At 60.3% G+C, this 17679-nt stretch overlaps 2 protein-coding genes across 2 annotated transcripts in view; both read right to left on the reverse strand.

The window, feature by feature from the left end:
* Positions 1-1098: 1098 nt before the first annotated feature.
* MAFA (MAF bZIP transcription factor A) lies at positions 1099-2266 on the reverse strand. Its single transcript, XM_030795120.1, has one exon. It carries the CDS (start codon positions 2264-2266, stop codon positions 1208-1210), a length of 1059 nt encoding a protein of 352 aa, XP_030650980.1. The 3' UTR covers positions 1099-1207.
* A 7236-nt stretch (positions 2267-9502) lies between these two features.
* ZC3H3 (zinc finger CCCH-type containing 3) overlaps positions 9503-17679 on the reverse strand; it is a 102469-nt gene continuing 94292 nt past the window's right edge. Inside the window, exons 10-12 of the mRNA XM_030795191.1 lie at positions 12856-13040; positions 11974-12284; positions 9503-9936 (exon numbers count right to left, since the gene is read on the reverse strand). Coding sequence (XP_030651051.1) covers positions 9905-9936; positions 11974-12284; positions 12856-13040 — 528 coding nt within the window. The 3' untranslated portion in view covers positions 9503-9904. The remainder of the gene's footprint in view (positions 9937-11973; positions 12285-12855; positions 13041-17679) is intronic.

Here is a 17679-nt window from a genome sequence, read left to right on the forward strand (position 1 = left end):
TAAACGGATTTATTTTGTGTATTTTTTTCTTTTTCTCAGTTTCGTAGCAAATGAAAAAACTCAACGAAAACCAACTACACAACAAAACTTTCAACGAGTCGGCGCGCCTTCCACTCCCAGTGCTCAGGGGAGGGGTGCGGACCGGCTGGAATCCCAGTGATGGCCCCTGAGGGCCTCGGAAAACGGGCAGATCCCCCAGGCGCCTGGCCCAGCCTACAGGGCCCGGAGCACCCGCCTCCTCGCCCTCTCTCCTGGCTAGTCCAAAAAGCGACGAAGCATTAAAAGAAAGATTCCACAAACAAAACGCAACATAATTTAGATTAAAATAAAAACACTTTCTCCACTCGCCCCATGCCAGGAGGCTCTGGCCCAAGCCTCCTCTTAAAAAAAAATTTTTTTTTCTGCTAGAAATACTGTGCATTAATTACTTTTTTCTTTCACTTCTCTTGAAGGTTAAAATAAGATGTATTTCCCCAGGAGTTACAGATAATGTTCTGGTGCATAGAGAGACAGCAGCTCGGGATCCGGGCCAGCCCCCACCCGGCTGAGCACAGGATCCACCCCCCTCCCCCCTCGTTGAGCATAGGACAGCAGGCCTGGACACAGCACGGGTGACGTCCATGGCTTCGACCTCCAGGGAACGCCGGTAGCAGGGTCGGGGGCAAGCGGGGAGGGGGCAGGCAGGGGCCGGGCCCCTCCTGGCGAGCGACTCATGCTGCGACTCGCGACTGAGGGCGGACCCCGGCTGGGGAAGGAAGGGGCTTCCTCCAAGGTTTTCTTTTCGAATCACCAAGCATAATAAATATAAATACTTCGAAAATAAGACCGATTTTAAAACGGGCAGGGGAAGTTAAAAAAGGCAAGGAAAGGGAGGCTGAGAAGAGAACGAAGGAAGGCGGGGGCAGGCAGGGGCCACCCGGGAAGGGACGGCAGCGCAGTCCCTCTAGGTTGGCAGGGCGAAGGTGGGAACGGAGAACCACGTTCAACGTATGTACAAGTGGACGCTTGGAAGAAGTTAGACCTGGCTCAAATTTCCTTAGAAATCACCGTTCTCCGCGCAACCTCAGGACGGCGACCCGGGCCGACGCGCGCGAACGGGGGCCGGGCCTGGCGTCCACGTCCTGTACCGCAGAGTCCGAGCCGAGGCCCCGGGAGGCCTGCGCGAACTTGTCCCCGGCGACGGCGGCGCTGGCTCGGGGTCCGGCGCCTACAGGAAGAAGTCGGGCGCGCCCTTGGCCCCGCCGGGACCGGCCTGCGGCGGCGAAGGCTCCCGCGGGAAACCGGCCCCGCCCGCGCCCCCGGGGCCGCCCCGGCCCGCCAGCTTCTCGTATTTCTCCTTGTACAGGTCCCGCTCTTTGGCCAGGCGCCCCACCTCCAGCTTCAGCTGCTCCACCTGGCTCTGGAGTTGGCACTTCTCGCTCTCCAGAATGTGCCGCTGCTGCACCCGCTTGAAGCGGCAGGACTGCGCGTAGCCGCGGTTCTTGAGCGTGCGCCGCTTCTGCTTGAGCCGGATGACCTCCTCCTTACTGAAGCCGCGGAGCTGCCGGTTCAGCTCGCGCACCGACATGGACACCAGCTGGTCGTCGGAGAAGCGCTCCTCCAGACGCACGTGGTGGCCCGCGCCACCGCCGTGTCCCGCGCCGCCATGGTGGTGATGGTGGTGGTGGTGGTGGGCGGTATGGTGGTGGTGGGCGGCGTGGTGCGCGCCGTGGTGGTGGCCGGCGCCCATGTCGTCCGCGCCGCCGCCGCCGCCCGCGAAGCCCGGGCCGCGGAAAGCCTCGTAGGCCGCGGCGGCCGCCGGGTGGTGCGCGCCGTGGTGCGCGCCGTGGTGGCAGCTGCCGATGAGCGCCTCCACCGCGTCCTCGGGCGTCAGGTTGAGCGCCTCGGGGTTGAGGTGATGCTGGTAGCCGCTCATCCAGTACAGATCCTCCAGCGCCGGCTTCCCCGAGGTGCCCCCGACGGCGCCGGGGCCCCCGCTCGGCGGCCCGGGGGCGCCCCCGGCCTGAGACGCGCCGCCGCCGCCCCCCGCGCCGCCGCCGCCGGTGCCCGGACTGGGCGCGCAGAAGCTGGGCGAGGAGGGTACGGAGGAGCAGGGCGTGCTGAGCGGCGTCGACGACAGCGAGCCGGGCGGCAGGCGGTGGCAGAAGCGCTCGGCCTCGGGCGGCTCCTTCTTCACCTCGAACTTCATCAGGTCGAAGTCGTTGACGTACTCGATGGCCAGCGGGCTGCTGGGCAGCTCGGCGCCCATCGCCAGCTCCGCGGCCATCGCCTGGGGCCCGCGCCCGGCCGCGCCCCGACGGGCGGCGTCGGAGTGGGGGGGGAGCTGCGGGCCTCTCCCCCCCCTGCTCCCGGCGGGCGACGGTCCCGGCGGGGGCGGGGGGACGCCGGCGCGGGGCGGCGGCGCCGAGGGGCGCAGGGAAAAGTTTCACGTGGTCAACTCCGGGGCGGCGCGCTAGGGGCACCGCTGGCCAGGTGTCTCGGGCGACCCCGGGCCCGCGTCGCCGCCTCCTCCCCGCGGCCGCGGCCTCGGGCCGCTCCAGGCCAGCTCCCGCGCCCCACCCGCGCCGCCGGCCGGCCCCGCCTCCCACGGCTAAACGCGAAGCCGCGCGCGCGCCTTTATAGAGGCGGTTGCCTGGGCCCGCCTCCCCGGGAGGGGCGCGCGCCCTCGGGCCAATCGGAGCCCCAGCCCCGCCGCCCTCATTTGCTTATCCCCATGGCAACTAGGGCCCAGCTGTCAATCTCCTGCGGGAAACAGCTGTGGGAAGGGGTGGGGACGGGCCCCCGGCGAGAGGAGAGGGCAGGGCCCTCTGGTGGCCATCACGGGGCACTGCACGGGCAGAGGGCGCGCCGCCTCAGGGGGCAACTGCGGTCTCCAGGGGCCTCAGCTCCCAGACCCGGCGGCCGGAGAGTCCGGGGAAGCAGATGGGGACCGCGCCCGGGGACCCCCTCGGGGCCTCGTCCGCCTCGGGCCACGCGGCGGGACGCCCCCTGGGACCCCTGGGTTTGCGGCCGGGCCTGGGGGCCGGGGACAGCTCCGCTAGCGGCGGCGGCGGCAGCGGGACCTCCGGGCCTCCGGACACGGGTGACACCGCGCGGCCCGGCAGAGCGCGGCGCGCTGAGCGGGTTATTTTTAGCCCGCGGCTCAAGCGCGTTCAGGAATTTGGTCAACAAAGTTGCCGGCACCTCCGGGCGCCGGGACGCACGGGGCGGGCGGAGGGGGACACACGCGTGGGGGGCGACGCGAAGGGCCGGTGACGGAGGGCCGGCGTGTGGGGGGCCGCGGAGAGCGCAGGACTGTGGGGGTCGCGGGACGACGCGGGTGGGTGCGAGCGGCGGGGCGGGGCCCACGGGCTGGCGGCCCCTCAGGGCGTTAGGAATCCTGGCCCAAGCCGCCCGCCGCCGCCCAGTTTCGCCCCCAGCAGGGCTGGAGGCACCTTGCTGGGCCTGGAGTGGGACGGGGGTAACTGAGACGGGAAGGCGGGGATTTCCACCTGGCGGCCATGCACCTGCTGGGAAGAGATGGCTCCGGTTCACGGGGTAAAAGAGGTGTGCCGATGGGCGGTGGGCCTGTGACCCCAGGTCCCCGACACCAGCGAGCGGGGTGATGGGAGGGGTGTGCCAGGAGTTACAAGGCCCGTGACCCGAAATGGGCCTATTGTTTTTTCTTGAATTCTCTCCATTGCTATTCTATGACTTCAACAATTTTTTAAAAAGGCTAAAATGTAACCACCTGTGTAGAGAAAAAAAGCCTGGAAGGAGTTGCGCAGAGGCCACAGGGAGGCCTGGTCACGGCGCCACAGATTTAGTGCCAGGCCCTCACCTCCTTCCCTCTACAAAGATCTATTGTTTTATAACAAGAAGACGGTCCTGCGGTGAGGACTGAACATCTGCTTCCTAAGGTGTCTCGGGGTGTCCCGGGCCCTTGCCTGGACCCTCCCACTCCTCTGGGCAGAGCTGGGACTGCTGATTTGGGAAGACCAGGCCTTCCTCCCTGCAAGGCAGGGCCAAGGACAGCATGAGGACCCACCTGCAGGGACCCTTCTCCCCGGATCCTGTCCCGGGGGGGCTCTGAGCTCCCCACCCTTCTACAGATGAAGAAATGAAGTGGGCATGCAGCAGAGCCAAGTCCCCACACTGGGAACCTGGACTTGAGACCACATGAGTGGTCAGCCAGCCAGGGGTGTGGGGTTTCCTTTATGGCACCCCATGTTGAGAGGGAGGCCCGGGAAGGGAGGATGCCACCGCGCAGTGGAGCTGGTGGTAGTCGAGGTTGTCTGCACCTGCAGCCCCACGAGAGGCCTTGGGGCTAGAGGGCCCTTCCATGGCCCCTCCAAGGGTTTAGCAGCATTTCTGGGCACCACACCCTGGCGGCCCTGGGGCATGCTGGAAAGGGGATTGAGGAGGAAAGAGAGAGTGTTTGCATTGGGCCGTGTCCCCACTGTCCACCCCCCCTCCACGTCGCACTGTGGCTCCTGCCAGGCCAAGTAGACCAGGGGAGGGTGTTTGGTCACCAGCCCAGGAGGACTCTGGCACACCCGTGGGAATGCAGGAGGCGCCTGACCCCAGGCTGTTGCAGTGGGAACCTTCCCAGGGGCGGCAGCTGTGACCTCAGGCTGAGGGACGCTGACCCCACAGTCATGCTTGGACTCAGTGGCACCCCCATCCCGCCACCACCCACAGGAAGCCTAAGTGCCTCATCTTGCTGAGAGGTGGGAGAGGGTGGTGGAGGCTGGAGTGGCCTCCAAGATCGACCCTAACCCATCCACCCCAAGCCTGCCAAGCACTCCTTGAGGCTTCGTGCTGTCACCACCAAGCCAGGATGGCTCCCTAGAATTCGCCCATGCACGGCTGTTCCCTGGGCTCCCAGAAGCGCTCTCCCTTCCCGCCAGCCTCCCAACCCAAGGGCTTCTCACACCCTCCAAACTTTCAGCAGTTGGTCCTCACAGAATTCCGCAGGGGCAGTCTGTGTGGCTGGGTAACTCAACGCACCCAACAGGCTTCTCTTGAGCACCTAGCGTACGTCAGCCAGCCTGCCTAGGGGGCACATCCCATCAGGGAGGTGGCCAGGGTCCCTTACTGAGAAGCCCCCTGGAGCTTGATGGCACAAGTATTATTTCATCCATGGGCTCTGTAACGGGGAGATGTGTCCTGGGAATAGGGGCACAGCTTGCCTCTGGTCCTGACAGCTGGGAGGACTTGGGGGTTGGGGTGACAGGACAGCTGATGGATGGTGCCATTGGGCAGGGTCTTCACACCCAGGCCTGGCAGATGGTGACAGCTGTTGGCCAAAACAGCTGCTTGTGACACCTCCACAGGGCTGCTCCCCACAGCTGGTTTGGCTTCCTCACAGCATGGCTGCTGGTTCCCAGTGTGTGCATCCAAGAGAGGAAGGTGGAGGGATGCATGTGCCTCAGAAGCCGCTGCACCATGCCGGTGGTCCTCGTGTGTAGAGGTCGGCCACCCCCTTGGGCAGGGGTACGGACACTGCCTGTGTAGGTCATGTGAGGAAGGGGCCTGTGGGCTGAGATGGACTGTTGCAGTGTTTTTGGAAAATACAGTCTGCCGAGTGGGCCTCAGAGAACAGAAAATCAGCCATAAAAATAATAAGTAAAATGAGGCCGGACACAGTGGCTCATGCCTGTAATCCCAGCACTTTGGGAGGCCGAGGTGGGCAGATCACAAGGTCAGGATTTCGAGACCAGCCTGGCCAACCTGGCAAGAGCCCGTCTCTGCTTAAAAAATGCAAAAATTAGCCGGACGTGGTGGTGCATGCCTGTGGTCCCAGCTACTTGGGAGGCTGTGGCAGGAGAATCACTTGAACCCAAGAGGCGGAGGTTGCAGTGAGCCGAGATCACGCCACTGCACTTCAGCCTGGGCAACAGCGAGATTCTGTCTCAAATAATAATAATAATAATGAGTAAAATGATAGTGCATTTGCCTTCTATTGCTGTCTCACAAATTACCACACGTTTAGTAACTTAACACACATTTACGTTCTCGTGGCTTCTGTGAGCCAAGCGCCCAGGCAGGGCTTAGCAGGAGCCCCCGTCCAGGGTACAGTCTAGGAGGTGGCTGGGCTACAGTTTCAACGTGGGATGGGGAGGGCTCTGCCACCAGGCATCGTCAGGCTGTTGGCAGAATTATTTCCTCAAATCTGTAGAACTGAGGACTGGCTTCTTGCTGGCTGGAGGCTGGAGGCCACCCTGAGCTCCTCACCAGGTGCGGCCCCAGCCCAGGCCCTGACGCCTCGGGCCAGCAGGGAGAGGCTCTCAGTGGGGCGTAAGGTGCCGTGATCACAGCTGCTGCATCCGGCCACCCTCCAGGAGTCTGTTGGAGGAAAGGGATCACCCAAGGGTGGGAACACTGGGCAGGGGGTGGGGGGCATCACTTGGCCACCTCAGGGCCTGTCCCCCACACACGTTTGTGAGAAGGTGGAAGGTTGGCTAGGTGGGGAGTTCTGGGTTGGTGGGGTTGGGGGGGCCTCATGGACACCTGAGCAGATGGAGGGGCAAGCCCTTCAGGCCGGGGAGCAGGGAGCCCAGAGCCACTGCCGGGGAGGGGCCTGGAAGAGCCCAGGGTGGTTGGGTCAAGATCAGAGCCCATGGGGGCTGGTGTAGGGCCCAGGAAGTCATCGTGGGCCCCCAGAGGGCTCTGGGTGGAGGGAAACCTGGTTCGAGGAGGGACAGGGAGGTTGGGGTGCTCACCACCCGAACCCCACAGCCCCCTCTGCTGTCCACCATGGGACCCCACGCAGTCTGCTGTCTGCTGGGGCCCTGAGCTCATGCATTTTACTGCAGGGAGGGGCCTGAGGGGACCGTCCTGGCACAGCTCCTCCACCCCTGCCAGAGCACAGCTGCACGGGAGGGCTGAGCTGACCCTGCCAGGCCATGCGTGCACCTCCTGAACCTCACCCTGCTGCCCCGAGAGTAAGTGCTCGGAACTGCGTAGAGCCTCGCATGGGGTCTGGAGTGTCATTTTGGGGGCATGTATTTGGGTGGGAGAACCCCCACACCCTCAGCGCCCGCGTTTGCTGTGCGGAGTTGATCACAAGAGACAGAACCTTCTCTGTCCCACAGACAGAGGCTCTGCGTCTTCTGGGCTAGGGGGCTGCTGGGGCTGCCTCCACCCCCACCCTGCTCCTGCTGCCCAGGCGTCCCCCCTCCACGCAGGGGCTCATTTGCATTTAAAAACAAAATAACCAAAAAACAAGCCGAGGGCCTCCTGAGAGTCCCTCCTCAGCCTGTCGCTGCTCCGCCCCTTCCTTGTGCCCCTACTCAAGCACGGATGGTGCGCCTGCTGTATGCCAGGCGCCAGTCAGGGCACTGGCTCAGCCACCGCACGCCCAAGCTCCCTGCCCTCCCTGCCCTCCCGTGCTGCTGGGCGCTAAGTGTGGCGGGGTCAATGCCCTCAGCCCAGAGGCAGGACGGGCACAGGCCTAGCCCAGGAAGGTGCAGGCGCTCCCAGCGGACCCCCAGACACTCTCCCTTCGGTCACCTCCCAGCCCCCAGGGGCATCCAGGCCAGCATCCGACTGCCCAGCCAGCACCCCTCCAGGCACACAGGGCACAGAGCCACACTCTGAAGTCACTGCTGCACCCCTGCTCGCCCATCCACCTCCCGCAGTGGCCCTGGACTCTGCCCACGGCTCCCACCTCTGCAGCCATCACATCTCCCTCAGAAGAGACAACAGCCCTAAGACCCGTCCGCTTGGTGCTGTGGGGGGTGCATCACCTGTCTGGGACCCGGCCGTGCCCCGCCAGGGCTCTGAGGACCCCCAGGATGCTGTGTGCTTCCGCTTCAGGGTTTCCACCCGGCTGCCCCAGCACACACTACTCTGCTGCACGCATGGGCCTGGGTGCAGCGTTATGCCCCCCTTTCCTCCTGTTCCGACCACCCCAGCAGGGGACATTCCACCAGGCTGTCCTCAGCTGGGGCCATGGTCAATACAGGGGCAGGGACTCTCCTAGTCCCAGCCTCCCGGGTCCCTTGGTCAGGTGCCCTGGCAGTCACTGGTCTGCTGCCAGCTGCCCCTTGGCATGAGGGACCTCGTGTGACCAAATGGGTGCACTCCATGCAGGGGAAACGCAAGGACTTGAGACCAGGTAGAGCCCAGGCTGCACAAGGCCCCCAGATGGGGGATTGGGACACCATGGTGGCCCCCCAAAGGCAGTGGCCAGCCTTTTCTGAGCCTTCCTGCTGGCCACTCCTGGGAGGGGCTGCATTTGGGGACAGTGGACCTGGCCCTGAACTGCCGTCACACCCCCTTGCCCACGAGCAGTGCCCCGGGCCTTCGAGTGGCTGTGCCGTGTGTCAGATGGCAGCGCTCACGGTCCCAGACAGGCGCTGGGTGGACGGGGAGCCTATTCCCCACCCCCCACTCCCCACCCCCTACCCTCCACCCCCCTTGGATGTTTCAAGTTTCAGGGGCCATGTGCCAGACGCAGGGTGGCTGAAGGCAGTGGCACCCATGGGTGGGTCCAGCTGCCCACCAGGCCTGCGGCAGACGCTTGCCGGTGGCACAAAGTGAAGTTAGAGGATCTGGCTGCCTCATGTCCAGCCGGTGCCCACCCTCGAATCTGGGGTCCTGAACAAGGACACGATCCCCTGTGAACACCTGGGTCTGGGTGAGCTGAGCCAGTGCTGGAGGGGACAGAAGCCAGCTGGGCACACCCCACCCACAGCTCTGGCTTCCAGAATCCGCCATCCCACCCAATCCGGCCGGGATCCCAGCAGGGCCAAGGCCACAGGCTGGGTCCCAGGGGCCCAGGGTAGAGGTCACAGCGATGACCACTGTGGAGAGAACCGGAAACTGCCACCGTGTCACCCAGCACTCGCTCTGGTGGAACTGTGGCACGAGCCTTGTGCCTCGTCCCCTCTGATGCCAACGTCAGGACACCCCACTCCAGGGTGGAGGCCACGACCTCGAGGGGCGAAGCATTCTCCCCGCCCAAGTGTGGACCAGGCCAAGGGGCCCTGTGGGGTGTGGGGTGGGCAGTGGCAGTGCCACCCACCCAGAGCCCAGGCAGGCAGAGGGCACGAGGCTCGCGCATCTGACTCCAGGCTATGCCGTGGGGCCCCTGAAGGCGTTGCTGGCCTGCCTCGCCCAGGGGCCACCCCCCATTTCTCTGGAGGTGAGGGAAGGTGGGAGCGGATGCCTAGAGGATCCTGTGCCCCTCCAGGCCTTGCCTCTCCCAATCCAGGGTCCCTGGCGCAACCTCAGCCAGGCCTCCTGGCCAGGCCCCTCCAGCACGGGCACCCAACAGGGCAGGGGAGCTGAGCGCTGGCCGAGCTGCCCCACCCGCCATGGCTCCAGCCTGTTGCACCCGGGTCCCCAGAGCGCCCCCTAGGCCTTCCCCACCCCGGATGGTGCTGCTCAGGTCCGGGAAGAAGCGCCTCTGACTTTGGAACCATCGTGGGAGGTAGGAAAGAGGCCCCATCCTCCTGCCCAGAGGGGACGGTGCTTTCCGCCTGGCGGTGGCGTGGCAACAGTCAGGACAAGCCAACCAGTTACGGAGAGAACCTTTATTGCTGAACATAAAACACCTGCCTGGAAGGCCTGGCCAGTGGCCTCTTCACTGGGCCGAAAACCTGGGTGGGGAGGGCTGGGGGGCTGCAGGGCCACTGTTGCCAACGGCAGTTGGGGACAGGCCTGGAGGCCAGCCCTGCCTGGCACCCTGGAGGGTGGTGGGGTGGGGACAGGGGCCCAGCTTGGGGGAGGAAGACCAGGTCCTGGGCACACGCTGGTCATGGAAGGTTGAGGGCCAGGCAGGCAGAGCAGTGTCCCTGTGGCCCCCAGGTGAGGCTTGGTGGCAGGCGGCCCTCCTCTGGGGTAGAGTGGCGGACAGAGCCTCTTTCCTCTCCAAGGATGAGGGTCTGAGGTAGGTGCAGGCCGGTCCCTGGGGTCCTCACAGACGTGGTTTGATGTGCAGAGGCTTCCCTATGCAAAGAGGGCAAAAGTTAGGTGCCCGGAAACCCCTGGAAGAACCTCCCCAGCCTGCAAAGCTCCTAATCAGGGGCTCAGGATGGGGGGGCTCTGTCAGCCCAAGCACACACAGCAAGGTCTGCGGGGACACCCTCCTGAGTTCGAGGGAGAGGAGCACAGACAGGCCACAGGCTTCAGCTTCTGCCCCCTGCTGCCAGCAGGTCCTGGTGAGCCTCTGCGGCTGTCCAGCTGTGGTGCAGGCTCTGTCTATGAGGTCACTGAGGCTTCTGCCTACAGTCCAAGGGTCCTCCTGGGCGGGCGGCAGTCCCAGCCACAAGGTGTGCAGGGTGAGCCATCAGTACTGGCGCACACAGCACCAGACAACCCTGCACGTTCAGTGAGGCTGCCAGACACATGGGGCGGCCACGATGCACCTTCCATGTGGAAAGCCGGGGTGCACACAAGCTGTGGCGGGGAGGGGCAGGAGCAGAGCAGAGGCCCCAGGGTGAGGCGGGCAGAGCCTGGAGGCAGGCAGTGTGGAGGGAGCAGTTCCCCACAGCGGGGAAGCCCAGGGGCTCCTGCCCCATGAATGTTCACTCACTGGGTGCCAGCGCCTCTCCTCCCTCCCCAGATCTCCCCTCCAGACCACCCGACAGGCACCGCGGTGGCCCGCTGAATAGAGATGGCTCCGTGTAGCTGCCCACAGGACTGGTCCTGCCCAGGTGCCCCTCTTCAGGGCCAATGAGCCCGCTCACCCGCGCACAGCTGAGTCGGGCCCAGCAGCCAGGGCCCAGGCTGCAGACTACACAGGCTCTGACCTGTCAGCCTGCCCCCGTGGTGGCCGCTCCAGCAACAGCTCCAGCTTCCCGCCCAGAGACTGTCCAGGCACCTCCACCTGCCCGAGCTCCTGGCCATGGCCAAGCAGGGGAGGTTTCTGCAGCCTTTCCCAGGCCCCGCCCAAGCTGCACACAGGACCCCTCAGCGCCCTGCCCACCTCCACTGGCTCTGCAATGGGCTGCTAGGTTCCTGATCTTAAAAAAAAAAAAAAAAAAGGCCGGGCGCGGTGGCTCACGCTTGTAATCCCAGCACTTTGGGAGGCCGAGGCGGGCGGATCACGAGGTCAGGAGATCGAGACCACGGTGAAACCCCGTCTCTACTAAAAATACAAAAAATTAGCCAGGCGTGGTGGCGAGCGCCTGTAGTCCCAGCTACTCGGAGAGGCTGAGGCAGGAGAATGGCGTGAACCCGGGAGGCGGAGCTTGCAGTGAGCCGAGATCTCACCACTGCACTCCAGCCTGGGCGACAGAGCGAGACTCCATCTCAAAAAAAAAAAAAAAAAAAAAAAAAAAAAAAAAAGAAGTGGCTGCCTCGGGGCCCCATCTGCTCCCCGACCCCAGAGAGGCCCACCCAGATGGAAGGAGCGGGTGCCCAGGTCTCGTGGGGCAGAGGGTCTGGCCACGGCTCTGCGCCCCTGACGTGGAGGCTGCGAACAGGAGGCGGCCCCTCCGAGGCAGGCGTTTGAGCGTGCTCAGCGGAGCTGTTGGAGAAGGCTGCAGCAAGCATCTTCCATGAACGTTACGACCGTGAAATATGACAATAAAATGATAGCCGTATGGTCGCAAATTTGCAGCCCGCCGAGCTGCGTGGGGTTTATCGTCACTCAAACGCGCGGAGAGCTGTAAAGTGTTTACAGAAAGGGTCGTTTGCAGCCATAAAATCCTCTTTTCTCTCCTAAACAAGGCTGAGTGGAGCCATTTACCAAGCCCCAAATGCTCATCGGGGGAGAGGGAACATCTGTTCTCTCTAGGAGTGCGTGGTGATCTTCCAGAACAAATTAACAGAAATGGGTGCTTTCTAATTAAATCAGCCCTCAGCTGGGGCAGACTGCGCAGCAGCCACCGCTACACTCGCACCTTGGCTGGCCCCGCCCCAGGGCAGGTGCACCCCTGGCGCCTGTGGGACTCACCCAGGCCCCACCTAGAGATTCTGATGTGGTGGTCTGAGGTGGGCATTTAAAACTCCCCTGTGCCCAAGCCAGGCCATGCTGCCTACCTGAGTCCTTGATGAGGGGGGCCCTGGGGGCCCGGACCCTGGGCTGGGCTCCTGGGCTCGGTGAGGACTGCAGGGAGATGAAGGAAGGCAGCTTGCAGAGCCTGCTGGAGCGTGCCGCTGCTAAGGCGGCCTCCTGGAGAGATGGTGCCTCGTGGTCCAAGGAAGTGGGAGGGGATGAGGAGGAGGAAGCCTTCGAGGATGAGGGAGAGGCTGACCCCCCTGGGGAGTGGGGAGGTGCAGCCAGGGCAGCCGCAGTGAGGGCAGGGGAGCTGGGCGTCTGCCTGGTGGGGCGCTGGGCTGCTGAAGGCTTCCTGCAGGGAAGGAAGGGGCAGACGTGTGAGGTGGGGTGACAGGTGGGGATCCCAGCAACAGGCTGCCCATGCTCTCAGCTGCTTCCTGCTCCCGTGGCCCTCCATGGTCTGGGGCAGAGCTGAAGGCACAGGTCAGGCCTGGCCCTTGACCGCAAGGACAGGCTGGGTGCGGGGAAGGCCCCAGCTCCACACCGAGCCTGCCCCTCACATCCAGGGCCTTGGCTTCCTGGTCTCCACGGGGCTCCCACACCCACATGGCAGGTGGGCTGGATGAGGGAGCCCCCAGACTCCTCCCGGGGCTGGGCTTCCCACCCTCTCCCAGTGAGCAGGTCTCTGTGAAGCCCCACCTTCCTCCATCGGCCAGGGATGCCCTTGGCTCTGTCCAGACTTGGAAGTGGGGTAGGGGCATCTCTGGAGGTCATGTGATCCCCAGCCTTGAACTGGGATTTCTTTCTGGGTCTGAGGCCCGAAGAGCTGAGTTGGCGGGGGCTCAACCAGAGGGCCCTGGGCATCTCCCCAGACAGGGAGGGGCCACCCAGGTTCACATGCACAGTGCCCACTGCCCCATCACCTGGGCCCATGGCTGGCCGAGGCCCTGCTCCTGGCAGCTGCGTCGCTGGGCCCTGGGGCGGGGGACGTGGCTGCCCGCCGACTGTGGCATTTCTGGGTGCGGTGGAGCAGCTGACACTGGGCGCCGCGGGGACACGCCCCCCTGCGGGCAAAGTCAGGGCACAGCAGCGTGTGTTTCTTCTTGCACTGCAGAGAGAAGGGGTGCAGGTGGGTGGGCCGGCTGGAGGCTGTGGCGCTGCATGGGGAGGGCAAGGAGGGCCAGGCCAGGACCCCGAGTACCCACGGGGCCCCATAGGCTCTGTCCAAGTCTTGGGGCCAAAGGCTTCCTCTTGGAAGGCTGAGGCCACCAGTCCAGAGAGGTTCCACCTGGGCCCTCACCCACCCATAAGAGGCCCTCAGCAACTGCAGGCCCTGGGCACAGACTGAGAGCAGGGCGGGGCTGGGCCAGCCTGCGGACTCCCAGAGCCTGCGGCCAGGCCACGGCTCAGGGCTCTGCCCACCCGCTGCCTCTGCCAGACCCCAGCCTGCCCATCCTGGCAGCACAGAGGGAGCCCGGGAAGGTGGGTGTGGCTAGAGACCTGGGGGTCTTAGGCTGGGCCGGGAGAGGGTGGGGCAGGTCAGCCAAGGCCAGGCTGCTCTGGGTCAGGGCTGGGCTGGGCACGCGATCCCTAGCACCTGTCACAGTGCTAATTATACCCGTGGGGCAGGGGGTGTGCCAGCCAGCAGGTGCTCTGGGCAGCAACATGGCCCCAGCTCTCCTACCAGGCCCACAGGGAAACATAAAGAGGCTGCCCAAGGCCCCAGCAGCCCAGCCCGCCCTTCCTCTGCCCACCCCTACTGGGCTCTGCTCTGCAGCCCAGCTGCCTGCCTGCCTCATGCCCAAGGCCTTTCGGGGAGGGTATGCCCTCTCCCTCACCCTGCAGAGCCTACTACATGGGGCACCCAAACTGCTCTTCATGGGACTAGGCGACAGGCTTCCCCAATGCGAACTGTGACAAGCTCCCACCAAGAGTGGAGCTCAAACCTGTTGCAGCACTGGAGTGGCCGGAGTGCTTCCAGCTCATGGGGTGCCACAGCCTTGAACCCACGTCCTCCCAGCCACACAGTCCCTTGCCAGGCACCTGACCTAAGAATCTGGGATCCCAGGTACTGCTCCTGTACCTGGGGCTGGCCGTGAGCACCTGCTCAGAACCGGGCCCTGCATTGTACCCCATACCCTCCCCGGATCCTGTGGTGTGGCCCCCGCCATACCCCCAGGTGGAAGCCAGGCTCAGGCCAGTGCTCATACCCTCACTCACTCACTCATTCATTCCTGCGACATGGAGTCTAAGTCCCTCTACACAGGGCCTGGCAGTGCTGTGGGGGCCGGAGACCCAGGGGCTCCTCAGGGGCCTGCGGCTGGAGAGATGCCTGGTCCTGCAGCAGAGCAGGCTTCAGGGGCCCGGGGTGGGGGGCGGGGGCAGTGGCTGTGCCTGACAAGGAAAGTCCTGCCACCAGCACAGGCATCCCACGCAGCACTGGGACGGGCGTGAGGGCGTGCGGGTCCATGGTTCACAAAGCGGCAGGACTGCAGGCATCGCCAAGGCTGCGGGTGCATTTTATCAGATGCACCCACAGCCCCAACAACGGCTCGTGGGCAACACTGGACGCGGAGTGCCCGGCTGAGATGGCTAGAGGGCACCTGCCACACAGCCAGTGTGAGCTGAGGTGTGGGTGTTGGTGTAAACCATGTGCCAGGGCTCAGACTTAGTAGGAGCAAAATAATGTAAAATACACATTTCTTTTTCCTTGATGACATGTTGAAATTTTTGATAGGATGGGTTAAATAAAACATATGATTCCATCTGCTTTGGTGTATTCTTTTTTAACCTTTTAAAGGTGGCTACTAGAAAAGCTGAAATTCACATATGACTCATACATGTTTGCACTGGACAGCGCCGATCAGAACCCTCCTGCAGAACACAACCAAATACCTAGGATCAAAAAGAACTTTCCGAGGCCCAGCACAGTGGCTCACACCTGTAATTCCAGCACTTTGGGAGCCAAGGCAGGTGGATCACTTGAGGTCAGGAATTCGAGAGCAGCCTGGCCAACATGGTGAAACTGTCTCTCCTAAACCATCTCTACTAAAAACACAAAAATTAGCTGGGTGTGGTGGCAGGCACCTGTAGTCGAAGCTACTTGGGAGGCTGAGGCAGGAGAATCGCTTGAACCTGGGTGCTGGAGGTTGCAGTGAGCCAAGACTGTACCACTGCACTCCAGCCTGGGCAACAGAGTGAGACCCGGTCTCAAAAAAAAAAAAAAAAAAAACTTTTTGAAATTACCTAGGAGCGATGAAGAAAGTAAAATGATGGAAGAAAATATACAAGGAAACACACTGGACATGAAATGATGAAATGAATCTTAAATTACAAAGGCCTGAGACCTTCATCTCATGTTCACTAATGAAAAACCCAAACCAGCCAAACAAAACCCCCAGAAAACTCTCCAAAGATCTGGAAATGTATCACCATCTGTGGAACAGTGAAAGCAGGGCTTAAAGGAAAATGCATAGCCTTAAATGCTTATATCACAACAGAAGACCTAGCTTAAAAGTTACGGAGAAAACAGCAAATGAACTCAAAGCAGAGGGAAAGAAAAACAAAATAGGAATTAAAACCAAAAGTTGGTTCTTTAAAACAGTAATCAATTTATCCAATAGGGTTAATCAGGAAATAAAGAGAAGGAAGATGTAAACAATGTTGGGAACGCCAAGCATGTAACTAAAGATGCTGCAGATGATGAAAGACACTGCACGCTGTGATAACAAACATCATGCTAGTACGTTTGAAAACACCAGTGAATTGACAAATTCTAGAAAAACTGACAAGAAAAATAAATCCAAGTATTTCTATAACCATGAAGAAATTGGAATCAGTAGTTAAAAAGTAAAGCTCCAACCCAAAGGGTTTTTACTTGTAGCTCTTTTTTTTTTCCTTTTTTTTTTTTTTTTTTTGAGAGAGAGTCTCGCTCTGTTGCCCAGGCTGGAGTGCAGTGGCGCAATCTCGGCTCACTGCAACCTCTGCCTCCTGGGTTCACGCCATTCTCCTGCCTCAGCCTTCCGAGTAGTTGGGACTACAGGTGCCTGCCACCACACCTGGCTACTTTTTCGTATTTTTAGTAGAGACAGGGTTTCACCTTGTTAGCCAGGATGGTCTTGATCTCCTGACCTCGTGATCCACCCACCTGGGCCTCCCAAAGCGCTGGGATTACAGGTGTGAGCCACCACGCCTGGCCTTTACTTGTAGTTCTACCAAATACTCCAGATGTATAATTCCAGTCTTCCATGAACAAGTCCACTGTATAGAAAAACATAGAACACTGCTCAGCTTATGGAGCCAGAATAATCTTGAAACCAAATCTGACCAGGACTACATGAGAAAAAAACATTTAGGCCAATATCACTCATGAAAAGAATGCAAAAGTCCTACAGAAATTATAAACAAGAGTCTCGCCATGTGTAAAACCACTAATATATCAAGGACCAAGTTGGATTTATCTCAGGAATGCAAGGTTGGTTTAATATTAGAAAATCAATGAACAAAAATTAGCACATTAATAGGTTAAAAGAGAAGACTTAGTGATTGAAGGTAACTTCCTTAGCCTGATATACAGGGTTTCTTAAAAGATAACTCCCAGAAAGCATCACATGTCAAGGCGGAAGGTTGGAAGCTCATTATCATCACCAGTCAATATTGTATTGGGGTCCTATCCAGTGCAGGAAGACAAGAAAAAGAAAACTTGTTTGGACTCAAAAGAAGAAGAAGAAAAAAGTCATTACTTGCAAATGACATAATTGTTTACACAGAAAAATGCAAGATAATCTACAAACTAATTAGTAATATAGTTCAGCAAAGTTGCTGGAGAGAAAATCCATATAAAATTATATTTCTATACACCAATGAACAGTGAGAAAATAAAAATTTTAAATCACTATAGTAATAAAAGTACTAGGAATAAATCTAACAAAACCTAATCAAGGGCTGGGCACAGTGCCTCACGCCTGTAATCTCAACACTTTGGGAGGCCGAGGTGGGCGGATCACCTTAAGTTGGTAGTTCGAGACCAGCCTGACCAAAATGGAGAAACCCTGTCTCTACTAAAAATACAAAATTAGCCAGGCATAGTGGCGCATGCCTGTAATCCCAGCTACTCAGGAGATTGAGGCAGGAGAATTACTTGAACCTGGGAGGTGGAGGCTGCAGTGAGCCGAGATTACACCATTGTAGTCCAGCCTGGGCAACAACAGTGAAACTTTGTCTTAAAAAAAAAAAATAAAGAAAGAACTTTATTAATAAGCACATTAAAGGTACGAGGCCAGGGTAGGAGGGTAGGAGGATTGCTTGAGGCCAGGAGTTTGAAATCAGCCTGGGCAACAGAGCAAGACCCTGTTTCTACAAAAGGTTAAAAAACAAAAATTAGCCAGGTGTCATGGCGTGTGCCTATAATCCCTGCTACTTGAGAGGCTGAGGCAGGAGGATTACTTGAGCCCAGAAGTTGGAGGCTGTACTGACTTATCATCACAACACTGCACTCCAGCCTGGGTGACACAGTGACACCCTGTCTCTTAAAAAAAAAAAAAAAAGACATTAAAAGGGAGGGTCTAACTGAAGAAATACAGATGCCATCCCCACAGGCTGGCTGCTCATTGCTCTGGGGACAGATGCCCATTTCCACCAAACCAAGCTACAGATTCAAGACAATCCCAATCAAAATTCCAACTTTTTTTTAACCTGACAAGAAGAATCTAAAACATATTTCTGGGAGAATAATGGTCAAGAATAGC

Source organism: Nomascus leucogenys, chromosome 16 (genome assembly GCF_006542625.1).
Source record: "Nomascus leucogenys isolate Asia chromosome 16, Asia_NLE_v1, whole genome shotgun sequence".
NCBI classification, from domain to species: domain Eukaryota; kingdom Metazoa; phylum Chordata; class Mammalia; order Primates; family Hylobatidae; genus Nomascus; species Nomascus leucogenys.

What these genes read in the sequence shown, in the direction of transcription:
- MAFA (XM_030795120.1), bottom strand. Translation starts at nt 2,266, where the DNA reads ATGGCCGCGGAGCTGGCGATGGGCGCCGAGCTGCCCAGCAGCCCGCTG.